Genomic DNA, 19,358 nt, shown 5'->3' on the forward strand with positions numbered 1-19,358 from the left:
GGTCTAAATTTGTTATGTGGTGTGGAGAGAGGCAGATTGATCCATTACATGCTCATCTGTCACATGTTTTGTCTTTTGCACTGTCTCTAGCGCAGAAAGGTTGTGCAGTGGCTACCATTAAGGGTTGTTTGTCGGCCTTGTCAGCCTTCATTTGTCTTCCAGACCAACCGTCGTTATTTAAATCCCCTATTGTTCTCAGGTTCTTGAAAGGTCTTCTGAATCAATATCCTCCAAAACCATTCGTTATGCCTCAATGGGATTTGTCCTTGGTCCTGTCTTTCCTTATGGGGTCCCCTTTTGAGCCTATGCATTCTTGCCCCTTAAGGTATTTGGTTATTAAAACAGTATTCCTGGTAGCTATAACATCTGCAAGGAGAGTGAGTGAGTTGCAGGCCTTATCGATTAAACCCCCTTATACAACGTTTTATGGGGATAAGGTGGTGTTGAGGACCAAGGCTGCTTTCCTTCCGAAGGTTGTTTCACCCTTTCATTTGGCTCAGACAATCACTTTGTCCACGTTTTATCCTCCGCCTCATCCTTCAAAGGAGGAAGAAAGACTACATCGCCTGGACCCAAAAAGGGCGTTGAGCTTCTATATCGACAGAATGAAGGATATCAGGCTGGAGGATCAGCTGTTTGTTGGATACGTGGGCAAGAGGAGAGGAAAGGCAGTCCACAAGAGAACACTCTCCAGGTGGGTTGTTCTTTGCATTAAAATCTGTTACTCTTTGGCAAAGAAGGATCCGCCTGAGGGCATTAGAGCTCATTCCACCAGAGCTAAGTCGGCCTCTTCGGCCTTGGCCAGGGGTGTTCCTGTGGTCGACATCTGCAAGGCCGCAACTTGGTCGTCCCTTCACACTTTTGTGAAACATTACTGTTTGGACTCTGAGGTCAGAAGGGACGGTCATTTTGCACGGTCAGTGCTGCAGGATTTCTTGGTTTGACCATTTAGGCACCCACCGCCGGGCGTGGTACTGCTTTGGGACTCTATTCATTAGGTGAGGAATCCACAGGTAGTTGTATCCATCAGAAGAACGAGTTACTTACCTTCGGTAACGACTTTTCTGGTGGATACATTAGCTACCTGTGGATTCCTCACGGTCCCACCCGCCTCCCCGTTGCCTTTTTGGTCTCTCCAAGCAATCCTTGAGTGTGCTCCTTTTGGTCTTCAAAGTTGCAATACATTTTTGCATATATGATATTTGTATATATGTGTATATTTATAGATAAATCTATATATATTGTGTATATACATGATTCGTATGTATAAATATATTTATTTGTTTAAAAAAAAAAAAAAAAAGAAGGTTATATTAAATCTACAGCTATTTTATTGCAATTTTGGGTGATTTACAATATTAAGAGATGTTGATTTGCTCTTTCATTACATTGGGTTATTATTATTATTCTCATGCACGTAAAAAAATGTTGGTACTGTCATCGGCACGTCGGCGAGGACCTCTTATTGCCTGTATGATGTCAGACGGCGTCGCGTGGGCAAGAGTGACGTCCTCGTCGACGTGCAGAGACTAGTAAGAAGATTTCCGTCGAATGCTGGCGCCATGGGAGTATTCATTAGGTGAGGAATCCACAGGTAGCTAATGTATCCACCAGAAAAGTCGTTACCGAAGGTAAGTAACTCGTTCATTTGGAAGGGAAAAATTTTGGGAAAGACAAGGGGCAATAACATTTGTTCTGCTATTTTGTGTTCCCACAAGTCTCCCAATAAAAATGGTACCTCACTTGTGTGGATAGGCCTACTGCCAGCGACAGGAAACGGACCATGGACACATCACATATTTACATTGAAATCTGTTTCTTTGGAAAGTGCCTAGCTGTGGTCCTTGGATTCTAGCTCGTCCAGCACCTAAGGAAACCTACCAAACCTGTGCATTTTTTAAAACTAGGCACCTGGGTGAATCCAGGATGGGGTGACTTGTGGGGCTGTCACCAGGTTCTGTTAACCAGAATCCTTTGCAAATCTCAAAATGTGGCAAAAAAATACTTTCTCCTCAAATTTCAGTGATGGAAAGTTCTGGAATCTGAAAGAAGCCACAAATTTCCTTCCACCCAGCATTCCCTCCCCCCCCCCCCCCAAGTCTCCCAATGAAAATGGTACCTCACTTGCGTTGGTAGTCCTACTGCCCGCGACAGGAAATGCCCCAAAACGCAACATGGACACATTACATTTTTACTTTGAAAACGGACGTGTTTTTGGAAAGTGCCTAGCTGTGGCTGTTGTTCTCCCACCTCTGCCGGTACCTAGAGAAACCTACCAAACCTGTGCATTTTTTTGGAAACTAGACATCTAGCGGAACCCAGGATGGGGTAACTTGTGGCGCTCTCACCAGATTCTGTTACCCAGAATCCTTTGCAAACCTCAATATTTGGCCAAAAAACACACTTTTTCCTCACATTTCGGTGATCGCTCTGGAATCTGAGAAAAATGGTACCTCACTTCTGTTGGTAGGCCTAGTGCCCATATCAGGAATAGATCACACAACGGTCAATGTTGGTCCTTACATGATGGTAACTGTTGACCCTGGGGTGATCCATTCCTGATGCAGGCACTAGGTACAGGCACTCAAGTGGGGTAGCATTTTTATCAGGACACGTGGGAAAACACTGGGTGGTAGGAATGTTGTGGATCCCAACATATTCCTGTAGTTTGTGTGACAGAAATGCAAGAAAAAATTGAGTTTTCATTCAATATTTCAGCTCTGCATGGTATTCTGGGTAAGGATACTTTGGGGAATCCACACAAGTCACACCTCAGACTTCCTCGGATGTCTAGTTTCCAGACTTGTCTGAGTTTGGTAGATTTCCCCATATGGCCGCAGAGCACAGGACCAAAAACGCAGGTGCCTGCCTTACAAAACCAGGTTGTTTTGTGATAGATAATTTTGCTGTCTCCACAATACAATTTGGGCGGTGGAATTTGGGGCTGAATTAAATTGGGGAGCTCTCAAGAGAGCACCCTCTCTGTGCGTGCCGCCACATGCACCTGCTCTCTATGTTGGGCTAACCGGCTATTGTCCCGCCGCACAGACTGTACTTGCAAAGGGACAACAGGACTGTCTTCATCACCTCCCTCATAATCACTGGAAGCGGAGTTATCAAATGGGACTCCCGAATGAAAAACCACTCCCAGAGTCTGCGCCATTGTCCTATCCCTCTGATGCTGTCTCGGTATCTGCTGTCTTAGTCTCTGATCCTATGTCAGAGCTGTCCTCTATCCTCGAGTTAGGGCTTGAGCAGCAGTCCTCCGACGAGATGCCATCTCTGCTACTGGCTAAACTGTTGCTTTAAAACACTAGCCTACGTAGACAGTCGCAATATTGCTGGTGGGGGTGTGTGTGAGACCTGCAACAGTAGAGGTCACCTTACCTTTGCTTCTTCACGCACTCAACATGTTCTGTCTAGACACCTACAAAAAACTAAAAAGACACACTATTACTTCACCTTGTCACATACCAGTCGTCACAGTCTTTAGCGCCTCTATGGCCCAACCCAACAGTCATTATTGGTTCTCCCATTCCCATTACCTCCTCCTCCGATTCCCTCACTACCACCCAGCAAAAGTGCATTTCATCTCTTTATAGCCCCCCTCGCACATACATTTAATTTGTATTATACGCAGGTAATGGCTGGCTTTACTAGTCCACTCAGCTATTCACATATAATAAAGTTTTAATCCTTACAGTAGGCATATAAACCTTCTGTGCTACTTTATGGCATCAAAACTGCCACTAGACGAAAGTCAGATCCTTTTCTAGCAGAAACATAATCACAAGAATTACTTGACTTTTTTTTATTTCTGCCTAAAAGCTACAGTTGAAATGCATCAGTTGAAGTATGTGCATTGCTTTCAAGACGCAAGCTGCAACTGCCAGAGAACTGGTGGCGAATATGTAAAGAGATCACTTTTATATGTGGGTGTGGTTTTCTTGGGGGCTGATCACAGCCCCCAGGGAAACCACACTTGTTGACAAGTGATCGCTATATATAGATATACAGATTTATCTTCATAGATATATTTATGTATAGATTTATATATGTATATATAGATCTATATATTTTTTTTAACAGCTGTATGGTTTTCCTGGGGGCCATGGTGGCGGGGGGGTGACCTGTTTTCCGAGGGGGCCAACCCCCTTACCCCCTCTCCCCCCGCCCCAAGTGAATTCCCTGGTGTCTAGTGGGGCTTTCCTGGCCCTCGATTGCTGCCGCTGCGCTGCAATTGAATGTCAGGAAACCTGTTCAGGAAGGCCTCATTTGAAATGAGGGGAATCTTCCCCCTTCAAACGAGGCTTTCCCAAATGTCAGGAAGGCCCGATTGGGCCTGCTATGCTGACTGGAGGAGGAAGCGGCCCACAAGGCCGCTTCCTGCTCCATTCAGAAAAACAGTGACGTCCGCTCGTCTTGCGGAGTGCTGATGTCACAAAGGGGCGGAAGAAGTTACGAAAAATCTTCTGTGTATCCCGGGGGTTTTTAATTAAATAAATCTTCCGAAGCGATACATAGGAGGATTTTGTTTTTAACCCCCTCCCTGGTGTCGGCCACTGGTCATGACCCGCACCAGGGAGGTAGTGCAGGTGTCTGCCAGTGGTCGACACCCGCACTGAAGCGGTAAAAAAAAATGGCGTTTTGGGTCCACTACTTATACTCATTTCTGCCTTTGAAGTGGGCAAACTTCAAAGGAAAGTCTGTTCACAACATCCTGCCTTGCCCAGCCCTGGCCCCAGCCACCTATCAGGGAGATTACATTATGGAAGGAAAGACACAGCCCTTTCTGGTGCAGGTGTCAGCTCCTCCCTCCCCACTCTAGCCCAGGAAGACTCATCAGGATATGCAGGACACACCTCACCTCCCTTTGTGTCACTGTCTAGACGGAATTCGCAAACAGCCTGTCAATCTGACCCGGACGAGGATTCCACAGTCAGACAGAGGCACAGAATGGTTAAGCAAGAAAATGCCCTGTTTCTAAAAGTTGCATTTTCAAACGGACAATCCATTTAAACAACTCTACCAAAAGCTGTATTTTCAAATTGTGAGTTCAGAGACCACCAGACTCAAAATCTCTCTCTGCTCCCAATGGTAAACTGCACTTAAAAGATATTTAAAGGCGGTCCCCATGTTAACCTATGGGAGAGATAGGCCTTACAATAGTGAAAATCGAATTTTACATTATTTTTCTATCCGGACATGTACAACACAGCAGTATGTGTCCTGCCTTTTAAATACACTACACCCTGCCCATGGGGCAACCTGGGATCTACCTTATGGGTGACTTAGATGTAGTAAAAAAGGAAGGGTTGGGCCTGGCAAGACTTCACACACAGACACTGCAGTGGCAGGTCTGAGATATGTTTACAGGCTAATCATGTGGGTGGTACAATCAGTGCTGCAGACCAACTAGTAGCATTTGATTTACAGGCCCTGGTTACCTCTAGTACACTTTACTAGGGACTTACTAGTAAATCAAATATGCCAATCGGGGATAACCAATCATAATCACAATTTATACAGGGAGCACTTGCACTTTAGCACTGTTTAGCAATGGTAAAGTGCCCAGACTACCATAAAACAGCAAAAATGAAGTCCAGCACACAGTCAAAAATACAGGAAAAAGAGGCAAAAAGACAGGGGAAACCATGCCAAGGATGCCAGGTCTAACACATGTTCTTCCCCCCTCCCCCACCCCCTAGCTGAAAGCAGGGAGAACTACCCAACCTCATGATTGTTCTCATCACGAAGTCTTAAGAATCTGGACAGACATCAGCATTGTTGTGTTCTGTACGAGGGTGGTGTTTCACTGTAAAGTCCATTCCCTGTAGGAAGATGGACCACCTCAACAATTTTGGGTTCTCACCCCTCATCTGCATTAACCATCTGAGGAACCCGTTATCTGTCTGAACCCAGAAGTGAGTGCCAAACAAGTAGGGTCTTAGCTTCTTCAGTGACCAGACCACAACAAAAGCTTCTCTCTCATTTGTGCTCCACTTCTGTTCCCAGGGTAGTAACTTCCTACTAATGAAGGCTACAGGCTGGTCGAGGCCCTCTTTGTTTAGCCTTGTTAGAAGTGCTCCCACACCTTGCTCTGAAGCGTCAGTCTGCACAACAAATTCCTTTGAGAAGTTGGGTGCCTTCAACATGGGTGCAGTGGACATGGCTGCCTTTAGGACATCATAAGTGGCCTGACAAGCCTCATTCCAGGTCACTTTTTTGGGCTGCTTCCTGTAAGTCAGCTCTGTTAAGGGGCAACAGTGGTGCAATACCCCTTGGCAAACCTCCTGCAGTAACTGGTGAGACCTAAAAAGGCTCTCACCTCTGTCTGCGTTTTGGGGTGCCCACGCTAGGATGACAACAATTTTGGGTTGTAGGTGAGGCCTCCTGGCCACTCCCCACCTGATGTCCCAGGTAATCCACAGATCCCTGCCCTATTTGGCACTTACTAGCCTCAATAGTGAGGCCAGCCTTCTGCAGGGCCTTCAACACTTCACAGAGGTGCTGCAAGTGTTCCTTCCAACTGGAGCTGAATACTGCTATGTCATCCAGGTAGGCAGCACTGAAATCCTCCAGCCCGGCCAAAACCTGGTTGACCAACCTCTGAAAGGTGGGAGGGGCATTTTGCAGCCCAAAGGGCATGGCCCTGACCCGATAGTAACCCTCTGGTGTTGAAAATGCTGAACTCTCTTTGGCCCCATTGGTCAAGGCAATCTGCCAGCACCCATACATTAAGTCAAAAGTGCTGAGGAACTTGGCAGCCCCTAGCCTAAATATGAGCTCATCAGCTCAGGGGATGGGTGCTCGTCAGTCTTAGTGACGGCGTTGAGTCCACGGTAGTCCACGCAGTACCTGAGTCCATAAACATTTCTCAGTCTGGGAAGCCATCAGCTGTTGCGGGAAAAGTGTTGTTTGAGCTAGAGGAATTAGAGGATTACACAGTGGCCCAGCTCAAGCTATTTTGTAAGGAGTTCCAATGCCCAATCTAAAGCTCCTCCAGGAAGGATGAGCTGCAGTAGACGCTGAGGGTCTGGTTGGCAGCAAAGGAGGCTGAGAGGCACACAGCAGAGGAGAATATGGCTGTGGATGAGGAGATGCAGAGCATGCATGGTGATTTGGTCGTGACCTGGATCTTATAAAGGTATGACCACAGAGCAACTGAAAGACAGACACACAGACAGAAAGCATCATTTGGAGCTTGAACAGCTCAAGCTGGAAGTGGCCAAACTGGACAGAGAAGAAGAGGCAAAGAAAACAGCACTAGCCATGAAGGAGAGAAAAATGTTGTTAGCTCATGAGCTGAGCTTAAAGGAGCTGGATCTTAAGGGCAGGACCAGCACAGTTGGTGGCAGCCGCACCCCAGGGCAACCTGAGAAGAGAGGTCACATTCCCAAAGATATGGTAAAGAATTTTAAGAGGCAGGATGACATACACTTGTGGTTTAAGGGGTATGAGTCAGTTCTTCACATGAACCTTGTCCCTGAGGTAGACAGGTGGCGTTCTGTGCAAGCACTTTGAAGTAGAAGGGAGTGACACCTTGACATCCCTAGAGGATCCTCAGGTGCTCACCTGCTCTACCATGAAGGACGCTCTACTCATCTGATATGGTTTCACTCCACACCAGTACAAGAAGAAATTCAGGCCTCACAAGAAGGGGGATTCTCAAACTTGGTTGGAATGTGTTTATTCTTTTTGCAGGGTACTGAATGGATAGGTGAAGGGCAGCAAGGTAACAATCTATGAGAGGCTGTTGAATTTGATTGTGGGATTGGGTAAACCCGCTCCAGAAGTTCCCACGGTCAAGGAGGAGGCTGAACCTGAGGGGGACGCCCCAGAGCCTACAGGGGAACAAGTGGCTGAACGTAGGAATGTGCCCCAGCTGACCCATTGGCAGCCGGAAGGGGGGTCCCACCAAGGAGAAGTTCTGCGAGGCACAGAAGTCATGACCTTCTCTCCAGGGTCTGTGGCAGCAGACTGCAGACCAGGCATCTGGCAACGAGTCTGGATCACCCAGACATGGATTCCAGAGGCAGGTAGAAGCACAGAATGGTTAAGCAAGAAAATGCCCATTTTCTGAAACGATCTAAAAAAACAACTTTACCAAAACATGTATTTTTAAATAGTGAGTTCAGAGACCCCAAACCCAAGATCTCTATCTTCTCCAAATAGTAAACTGCACTTAAAAGCTATTTAAAGGCATTCCCCATGTTAACTTATGGGAGAGATGGGCCTTACAATAGTGAAAAACAAATTTGGCAGTATTTCACTATCAGGACATCCATAACCCACCAGTACATGTCCTTCCTTTTAAATACACTGCACCCTGCCCATGGGGCTAACTAGGGCCTACTTTAGTGGGTTTCTTACATGTTGTTAAAGGGAAGGTGTGGGCCTGGCAAGTGGGTACACTTGCCAGGTCCAATTGGCAATGCAAGATTGCACGCACAGACACTGCAGTGGCTTGTCTGAAACATGTTTACAGGGCTACTCATGTGGGTGGCACAATCAGCGCTGCAGGCCCACTAGTAGCATTTGACTTGCAGGCCCTGGGCACTTCTAGTGCACTTCACTGGGGACTTACTAGTAGATCAAATATGCCAATCAAGCAAAATCAATCACAGTTTGTACATGAAGCACTTGCACTTTAGCACTGGTCAGCAGTGGTAAAGTGCCCAGAATACCAAAAACCAGCAAAAATACAGAAATCTGAGGCAAAAAGAGAGGGGAAATCATGCCAGGTCTAACAGCTCTCAATAACAATCTCCGCTTCATAACTCCAGGAGCCCCATGGGAGACACTGACACACTTTCAACCAAAACAAAAATGGGGGGGACAGGGGAAAACCTTTGATGCCACTTAACGATATACATTAAGAGCAAAAGAGGTCACTGGAGACAACAAGATACCCAGGATGGCCAGGGATAAGAAACAACCTGCTCTTCCTGTGAAAAGGTAAAGCATTAGTAAAAGAAATGGTACAAAGAGTGTAATCTATAATGCAAATTGCTAGAAGTGAAATCCAACTTGGCTCTTATATGTGGAAAAGGGTAGCACAATAAATTAGGGACGGATCAAAGAGCTAAAAGAAAATTCAAAATATCAAGTGGAATAGAACAAGAAGGTGCATGCAAGTTGGTAATCTAGACCAAATCAGCCCATGAAAATATGAGGAATGGAGAGACTGAAAAAGGGCAGACAAATAGCTGTGGAGGTCCCACTGATTAAAGGCCATAACATTCATTATAGTAGAGTGACAAAAGGCAAGGCTACCCCTAGGATGTCTCCATTGGCAAAAAATACAAGCAACTGGCTGGAGCATACTGAAAGTTTCCAGAAATCTGATATTTGTAAATATTTACGATAATATCCAAAATAAATCTGAAGCACTTAAGAATGAGTTTTTACACTGGCTTACTTAAATCGGGGTGACAGTGTAATCAAACGAAAGCAACTTCATGAAACATTAGTTGAAACAAAAAACTAATCAAAAAAGTATGGAAGACCAGACATGGAAAAAGCTGACCACCCACTACTAGCAAATACCCATGAGAAAATCCAACATAACGTACAAATGCATTTAGAAATAATCCAGAAACCCAAGACTAAAGGGCTGCTGAAAGTCCCTCCTTATAAAAGTTGATGTACAGCACAGCTATTTTAGATTGGGGCAAGATAAAAGCTCTTGAAAAGTCATGTCTGACTAGACTAACATTAGTTTGACTCAAATTACATAGTTGTACTCCTGGAATATAGTGGGGCTACAGGCAATAATTGGAGATGCTGACTTAAAAATCCTTGCAAAATATACGGAATGGACTGTCTGAAAAACGAGGGCCAAAATCAAGTAGAATCTTCCTGGATGCAAGCTTTACAAATGACCTGCAAAAAACATACAGGTAAAGGATTCTGGAAGACTTTAAAAAAAGCATAGATGCTAGATCATCTAAGAACAAGCATTGGCAAAAGGAAGAAGCCAGGCAGTGGTTGCCAGCCTTTGCCTTCGTCAGTACACGTTTTGTCATGGCTTTTCCAAAGCAGTTTTCTTGAGGAAATTGACAGGATCTCATCAACCTAAAAAAGAAATTTCTTGGTATCAGAAAGCACACATTGCCTCAGCACATTGTGTGTGATTGTATTCCTTGTGAAAAGACAAAATGCTGTCACTCACAATGGATGAAGTAGATGATCCCCTGCACCATGTTGAATACTGTAGTGGTGGAAGAAAAATGAGAATGATATAATAACAGATCAATGGATGAAGAGGGTAGGCCCAAAGCACTTACTCTACCTAAAATTGAGTGTGGGAAGACTTCCGTAAGTAACCTCTTCAATTTGATGTGAGATATATTGTTAAGTCAAACAACTGAGTATTTAAACCCTTATTTCCTACAATGTAAAACCTCCCATTAAACACGCATCTAGAAGAACTTCAGGTGTTATTGAAAACAATAAATATGAGCAGCTCAGAAAAAGTAATTATCTGCAGAGACATAAAGCTAAGAATGGGAGCTGAACAGTAGAGGATGAACCAGACCAACAGAAGAGGAGGGCTTTGCCCTTCTCTGTTCTCTGACACTGCTTTCATGCAATTGATGACAAGGGTAAAGAATTATTAAAGATTAGCCATGAGACAAATCTGGTTTAAAACAAAATACGTTTTCAACTTACAAAAGCATCCTTTGAAAATATGAGAGCAAAGCAGAGGTTGATAGACTATATTTTGAATAACTTCAAAATTGTATTGCTCACAGTTAAAGTGGTTGTCTGTTTAAAAAATTACTGTAATGCGTTTACTATCACTTAGAAGAGGGGGTCTGCTACATTAAAATGACATTTACAACTGGGCTGAAGGTTTGAGTTTAATCTGCTGGGTATAGGCGGAAGGTGGTAATTGAGATGGACACAAGAAATCAGAGGTTGCATACAAGAGTGGACAACCGAGCCAGAACTGATGCGAGCAAGTTACTTGATTTCATCAAAAGAATAAACTTGGTGAAAGGTTTGCACAGTACTACAGCCATTGTCATAGGCTTTAAAACAAACCGCTGCATTAAAAAACCCTGGACAGTTGCTGTGAAAGAACATATGCACAAGTTATGTAGTATAGAATGCAACATAATGAAACAGGAACTCAAGGGCAGGTCAAAACTGGCTCTGCAAGGCATGAAATAGCAGAATGGAAGGATAACTATAAAAATGTGATTAAAATAAAAAAAAGAACTCTGACACGTAAATTGACCATAGTTTATAGAGAGAGCCAGCAACAAAGACAGTAAAAGGTTTTGGTTCATGATCAAAAAAGACAGTGCAAACTACCAAGATAAAATAAATGCAAACATACCAGCAGATAGATTGTTCAATTACTAGGAGACTTCTTTCACCCATGACTGCAACTCCTTGCTGGGAGAAGAACTGCAGGGAACAGCTGTAATTTATTACATCATACCATTTTAATGTACAGAGGACTCGTCCTTTTTTAACTTCAAAATAGTGATTAGTGAATAGTGGCACATTGTCTAAAAACCAGGTCTCAATATGATTTCATCCAAATGTTTTCATCAGTTAGCAGAATGTGACGTGTTGGCTCTCTTTGTACCAATGAGACTTATAGATTCAGGTGGCAGCACCACCAGGCTATGAGGAACTTAGTCCAATTCCACACCTTGTGAGAATTCTCGGCCTAACCCTTTCGGCAAGCTAGCAGTACCTCACATTCACCTTCAACTGGCAGTGGCATTGATTTGTGGTAGCCATGCACATGACATTCTGACTTCTCAGGGAAATCGAGATGCAGCAGATCTCATCCTTTTCTCTCAGTTACCTCCGTCTCATGCATGCAAAGACAAACAGAAGCAAAGATTGGTTCAATAAACTTTATTGACTCAATTGCGTTCTAAATAAAATAGCATGTACTGCAACAATTAGGATGATAAAGCCTAATAATTATGATGTCGTAACAAAGAGAGTGAAACATAAGGAAAGTCCCACCATAGTGTCAAAATGCTAGGTGTTTGAATTCCTACCTATATCACTCAAGTACTATATTAGAGCACAGCAGTATTTGCCCTAATCCACCCTTCAGAATCCCTAGGAAGACATCATCCTGCATACCTGGGTTTGGTAGTAGCGAAGAGGGCTGCTAGACTACTGAGTGTCCCCTCTCATGAAGGCAGAGAAAAGACATCAAGTCTTAGCAGACAGCAGCAGTGGAGGAACAGAATGCAGCAGCAGTCTTCTGGCTGGAACTTTCCCTCTAATGTGTACGGGCCACATAGATGTTTATAATAAACAGCTAATATTCTAGGAACATTTCCTGAACGTAAAACACACGTTTCCGTGAAGTGGCAGAGATTGGGGTGTTCCACTTTGCCGGCAACACATTGGAGCCATGAGCAGAGCACAGAAGGAGAATGACAGAATTCAAAGAATGAAAGCAGTGTCTGTGCTAAAAGTATACAAGATAAAGGATACAGAAACATCACAGCAGAAGGAAGCTTCTGCTTTGCAAATAAAAATTAATAAAATGAGTTGCAACTAGGCTAAAGGTCACAGGCTGCAGGCCTATCGCTGAAATAACTTGCCCATAAAAAGCTGCTAAGGTACCCTCACGACAAATGGGGATCCCAAATTGGAGACAACATTTACCATGCCTGAATGATTAGCAAGTATTTTGCATAAATGTATAGTTCTCCCCATTTTTAAGAAAGGGGACAAATGCAATTCATATTCTTATTACCCAATCACTCTTCTTGCCATTGATGATACATATCAAACGAACCTGTTCAGTGTATAGGCTTGGATTGAAAAAGATCACGCACTTGCCCAGTAAGGGTGGCTTCAGAAAATCCCTATCTACTGTCATCTCTGGTGAAAAATAACATAATAAGGCATGCAACTGTATGTGTATTTGTTACTTGACTATAGCAGAGCTTTTGATACTATCAGCCGTAAGATCCTGTGCAAAACCTGGAAAAACAGGCAATGGATCCCTAATAACACAGCTGTAAACAAACAATCCAGCGCAGGTCAAATTTATACAGAATGGTTGAACTATCCAGTGATGTGAAATGCAAGAGCGGCGTAAAGCAAGGGCACATTGTTTATAATCTCTACACCTAGGGTATTTACTAAGTCTTGTGCAACGCAACAGAGGGAATATAAAAAATGAGTAGGGTTGCCATATGGAGTTATCCATCCTGTGCTATTGCCCAGAACTCCAAAGGCAGTTAGATCACTACTGAAAGCAGTTAAGAAATGCTTTGCAGAATACCCACTTATTATAAATTAATACAAGTCCAGAATGATGGTCATGTCCAATAAAAAAAAAACATAAAACAGCCCGCTGAATGTAAAGTTTACCTTAATGATAAACTGAAAATGTAAACTCCTACCTTGGCATAAGTGTGGCAGATGGGCGGACCATCTACATGATGCAATCACACAGCTTACAAATGCTACTAAAGGCATTAATAGTTTTGCCACCCAATTGTTATGTAGTGCAGTACACTTGTGGATAAAGCTGTAAATGCCTAAAGGTGGTGGGGCGGGGAGTTGAAAGGAAGATCTGGAAGCCACTTCTTCAAGCACCACTGCATATGTCTTCTACAGCATTATTAGCCGAAACTGCCCGTTCTTGTATTGAAGTAAAGGGACATATGGCCCCCATAACCTATGAACTTAAAAGAACAACAAGTTGCAGCAACAACCTGGTAGACTGATGTTGGAAAGAATAAATAACCAACCAGGCTTCACCAGAAACATTGTGGGAAATCTACAGTGAGCCTAAAGCGTTTGTGGTATTAAAAAAACAAAAAGAACTTTAGTGGATCTAGAGAAATCTAAGTCTCATTGTGTAGGGCAACTCTATTGAACATAGCTTAAACACACACTCTTATTATAGACTAAAAGTTATAGAAAATCTCAAAGGGATTTCATGAAAAAACATGTTCTATTATGAGGACCATCTCACTTCTTATGTGCAGTCTATGAAATCTCAGGATGATCAAAATTTTTACTGCACTTAGTTACCATCTTCAACAGACAGTGTGTTAGAAATTGAGTCTCTAGTTGCCAGGGGTCTGTACTCTGTCCAAGGAGGGACCACAATCCTAGTCAGGGTTAGTAAGTTACACTCTCTAAATTAACCTGTGCTCACCTTCTGGTAGCTTGGCAGTCAGGCGTATCTTAAGGGGAAATGTGTAAAGAATTTGTGCAACACACACATGCAGCAACGCAATGATAACACCACAAAAGGACTCCACACGGATTTAGAAAAATAGGTAGTTTTCATCTGAAAAAAATATGACCAAAACAATACAAATCCAATTTGTATAATGAGAATTGTTCACTCTCTTGCAGTTCTTTAGATAGGTTACTGGGTTTAGTTAATACAGGGAAGATTGAGAACTTCTTGTGCGTCTCTCAGAAATGATGCAGTAAAATTCTCAGCTGCACTTCATTCCGCAGAGTGGTCGGGGGTTTGAATGCAAGTGGCGGAGAGAAGTGCTGCTTGAGGTTGCAGGGATGCAACGCCCTGGCTGGCACTTGAGGGGAAAAAGGTGTGGAGAGATGAAAGGCTGTCTAGTCCGTGGATGATACTGCTATGGGATCTTCATGAGTGAACTACTACTCTTGGTGGTGTTACAGCATGACTGGGTGAGAGGCTGCACAGGAGGCAGGGAAGTGTAACCCTTTGTATCTCCAGAAAGGCAACTATTACCGCTGATGGTACTTTACTTTGTTCCTCATCCTCCTACCAAGTATACAACCCTGAAGCAATCCTCAGTCGAATGTGCTGTGGGGTGAACATGTAGCTCTGGTCGGCTGGTAAGTGGGAGGTTTCCTCCCCTTCAGTTGGGTCGCAGCATTACAGACACACACTGTGCTGATTGCAGGAAGACTTACGGCAGTCCAGAGTGCTCCAGCTGGGGGACGCTTGTCACTCAGGGTGAGTTAGTGCACCCCTGCTGATGAGAGCGGTGCGCAGGGCAGGGTCTTTGATGTCCCTGGGACCCTGCAAAGAACAATGGACAACAACACGCCTTTGGAGTCACTCTGGAGTTAGAGATAGTTTTGTAGTCTTTTATCAGGGCAGAGATTAGCAGGCAGCAGGGCTGCAAAGCAGGAAGCTGTTCATGGGAGCAAGCAGTCCTGACAGATTGGCAATCCGGACAGCACAGCAGTCTTTACTCCAGCAGAGTTCTTTTCAAATCCAGAGATGTACTGATTTCAGGGGGTCAGAGACCAGGTACTTATACCTAAAGTGCTTTTGATGTTGGGGATGACTTCAAAGAATCTTTCTGTAGTACATAGATCCCCCTTTCATCCCAGCCCTGGCTCCAGACTATCAGTGGGGGATAGTCAGCGCCTTTGTGTGGGTTCAGGCCACTACCCTTTAAAGTGTGAGCCCTTTCCAGCCTCCTCCCAAGGAATCCCCACCAGTATGCAGATGAATTCAGATGCAGTTGAGTATCCTGTGTTGTGGGTGTCTGAAGGGAATGCACAAATGTAGCTGTCACCCAGCCCAGGTCAGATGTGTATTGGAGACAGGCTGTCAGGCACACAGGACAGAGAGGGTAGAGAAATGGCCACTTTCTAAAAGTGGCATTTCTAAAATAGTGAAGATAAATTCTCTTTACTTGTAAGGTCAGATAGATTTATCATTGGCATTCCAATGATTACAACCATTCTGCAGCTACTCCTTTCTGGTCAGGAATTGCAGCTTTAAAAGTAATTTCAAGAATTCCCAACACTGGCATATGAGAGGAGCGCAGGCCTCACAGTAACAAAAAATGACTTTGGAAGTGTTTCATTACTAGGACATGTAAAACTTAAAAGTACACGTTCTGCCTTTTACTTACAGGACACCCTGCCCTATGTGCGACCTAGAGCCCACCTGAGGGGTGACATTTATGTAAGAAAAGGGGAGTTAAAGGCTCGGCAAGATGTTTTAAATACCAAGTCGAAGTGGCAGTGGACTGCATACACAGGCTCTGCAGTGGCAGGCCTGAGACATGTTTACAGGGCTACTTTAGTGGTTGCACAATCAGTGCCGAAGGCACACTAGTCGTGTTTAATTTACACACCCTGGGTATGTGGTATACCACTTCACAAGGGACTTATAATTACATTAAATATGCCAATTGTGGATACACCAAGGTTACCATGTTTAAGGGAGAAGCACAAACATTTCAGCATAGGTCAGCAATGGTAAAGTGCTCAGTCCTAAGGCCAGCAAAAAAAATACAGCAACAAAACAGGAGGCAACAGGCAAAAGGTCTGTGGTAAGACCACCCTAAGGATGCCAAGTTTACACAGTAAGAGTATCATTCTGAGTGACAAAATCTCCTACCACCTGAAGTGCAGAGAAACTCTGGAGCATATTATTCTTTTGATTTACAGTATATCGCAAAGGTATGAAAAGAAAACTGCTTAAAACTATCGTCTTCTCCAATCTGTGGATTATAGTTTCTGTCCGCATTTAGATTTGAAAGTGTATTTCTTAGATTATTCACCTGTATTTTACATTAGACAATACACAAATCTAGGCTTTCATTTATTTCCTGTGCGCCAACGATTTACCCCATGTGATGAATTTTTCTTTGTAGCATGAAAATCATTTGGATGTGATCGTACATTTAGTTGAATTTCATGTTATGTCTCTTCTTGCACTTTGAGAACTAAAACCAGGCAGGTAAATCCTACAACCATAAGTACTGTGAAGTCCTCATGTTTGTTAATAAACTTTGGCTTGAACCATAATAGGCCATTATTGCTGTTTCATAGGTGACAAAATGTAGCAAAGATAAAATGCACAGTTATTAGATTTGCCAACCATCATGTAGCATAGGTTCTTCCAGTACATGACATGATAAGTATTTACCAGCGAAAGTACACCTGTTGGAAAATAGGCAGATTGAATTTGTAGTTATGTCATTCCTACATTTGTAGTTCTTTTGACTTTTGTTTAGCAGGCTGGGAGAATCCTCGCTCTGGGAGTACTCAATTTATAATGGAAAGTGTCATGGTACAAGATTGTGCACAAAGTATCGCCTGACTCTGTTAGTACAAGTGGACTTTACTTTTGCTTTTCACTATACTGGTGCAAATGCCCGGTTGACTTGAGAATCTATTCTACTGAAACAAACACAGTTTTTTTTCAAATGTATGAATAGTCAAAATATGTGAGGCTGCAGTGTCTGTAGGTATGTGGTGTCCGCCTGGAACTAAACTGTGTTTGGGCATAGCAGGCCTTCAGATGTTGTAATATAGCGATTTTTGCTTGGCCAGTTGTGTTTTTTTAAATAATTACTAATAGGCAAAAAAGATTTGAGATACAGCTTAATTGATGAAACCCTGAAGGATGACATCTTATTGTGTGGCACCTCCTCTCCAGATTCCCACATCTTTTCTGCCCTAGGCACTATTTTTTCTTCATAGTAAAGCTGTTGGAACAGGGGGGCACTGAGCAGTTAGTGAAGGTTCGACTAGTTAGTTGGTGCATTACACTTATGTATGTTTCCACCAGTCCACATGGAAGGCACCTTTTTAAGATTACCTTCTTGCTTTATTTTTAGCAGGTCTGTTTGTGACTTAAGCCTCAGATGAAACTCTACCATCCCTTAATTTAGCAATTAGGACATGTTTCACATTGTGAAATAATAATGGATGAGTCAAATAATGGTTTAATTTTTTTATTTATCAAGATATTCCCCAGAAAATCGAGATCGCAGACCTTCGTGGAAGAAAGGATTCATGCAAGGTCGTATTGCAAGACCTGAGAAAGAACAAAAAGAAGCACAATACAGATTGCAGTGGCCGGACTACCTCAGAAGCTTGCAGTCAAGGTAGGTTATGTTTTCTGTGAGGTCTGATAAAGTGGCTGTACCACTTTTAATTTGTCAGCAATATTTGATAAGGTTTTTGGCCAGTTGTAGTATTGTGTTTAGCTTCTAGGTTGCTCAGGGCGTGGGCATTTGGGTCTTTGCTTTGAGTTTGGTTTCCCAGGAAGAATAGTGGCAGATCGTAGATATGATTTCCATGTACATATTCCCAAGAGTAGTAGGAGCATGTAGAAGATTGTTTGTTGCTTCAGACGAGCATAAAAGCAAAAGTCAATGATAGTTGAAAGAAACTGATTGCTGTAAGGACAGGAGACTAAATACTTTCATTGCAAAGGCAACCTTTCTGTCTTCACGAGTTACAAGATTGAATCATCTGTGGGTTCTTATATTTTATAGCAAGTATAGCTAGACCTATTTTGAACATATGACTTATTTGAGATTACCTTCCTCATCTGATAGACTGTCTATGTAGTAGACATCAGTTTATTAATACATTAGTGAATGATTAGTTTTCTTTTATTCAAAACATTGTCTATCAGAATGCTAATATGTAACACTGAATCATGAGCCTATTGATCTCCCAGGTTACCAGTGTTCTCCTGTCATCTTTCACTTATGTATGGGGAGTACATTTAGTCACAACGGCTGGCATACAGAAAAGCTGGTTTGACTATTGAGATTATAAATACAGATGGGTCTGTGAGTGTTACCTTGCATAACCCTCTGAAGTTTGTCAAACAGATGATAAGTTGGTTTTAATCCTGCCTGCACTCGCTATTTCCTAGCACACTTGTTAATTAAAGAATTATCTAGATCGGCAGAAAATGTATTCGTACATTGCGTAACCTTTTTGCTTTTGGTTGTAGATATTCAAACAGTACCATTGAGGCTTTGGAATCAGTGGATGATGAGAAGATTGACTTTGACCTTATTGTTGCACTTATTAGACATATTGTCTTAAAAGGCGAGGTGGGTAACTGCTTTCAAGTTATTTGTCAAGTCTTTTTTGAATGACTAATTAATTTTGGTATAAACAGTAATCAAAAATTATTTCTTATTCAAATTAGCTGTACTCATCCTTTAAAATGCATAAAATCTAAGTGACATATCTTTTGATAGTTGATGATAGTGGGTATTTGTAGGAAAGTCCTTTTTTTTTTGCCTGATCACCCCCACTCTTTCTGGATAGGTACTGGTGGTTACTGACTCTTGGCTGTGCCCTGGGTACTGCTTACCTGTCCCAGGGCCAGTGCTCTGTGTAAAATGGATATGCAAATTAGGCTAATTATAATTGGCTAAGTTAACCTACCTATAAGTCCCTAGTATATGGTAGGGCATGTAGGTTTAGGGACCACAGCATAGGTGGTGCACACCTAGGTGCATTGCTGAGGTGCCCAGTGTCATTTTAAAAGCAAGCTTGCCTTGCTGGCTGCTTTTAAATTAAAGTTATATGCAAATTCGACTTTGGAATTAAAGGTACTTCCAAAGTCTTAAACTACCTTATTTGTA

At 43.0% G+C, this 19,358-nt stretch overlaps 1 protein-coding gene across 1 annotated transcript in view; it reads left to right on the forward strand.

The window, feature by feature from the left end:
• The window catches only part of DHX36 (DEAH-box helicase 36), a 275,760-nt gene that overhangs the window by 76,881 nt on the left and 179,521 nt on the right, over nt 1-19,358 (forward strand). Inside the window, exons 10-11 of the mRNA XM_069213319.1 lie at nt 17,712-17,852; nt 18,716-18,818. Coding sequence (XP_069069420.1) covers nt 17,712-17,852; nt 18,716-18,818 — 244 coding nt within the window. The remainder of the gene's footprint in view (nt 1-17,711; nt 17,853-18,715; nt 18,819-19,358) is intronic.

This window comes from Pleurodeles waltl, chromosome 11, assembly GCF_031143425.1.
Source record: "Pleurodeles waltl isolate 20211129_DDA chromosome 11, aPleWal1.hap1.20221129, whole genome shotgun sequence".
In the NCBI taxonomy this organism is placed as follows: Eukaryota; Metazoa; Chordata; class Amphibia; order Caudata; family Salamandridae; genus Pleurodeles; species Pleurodeles waltl.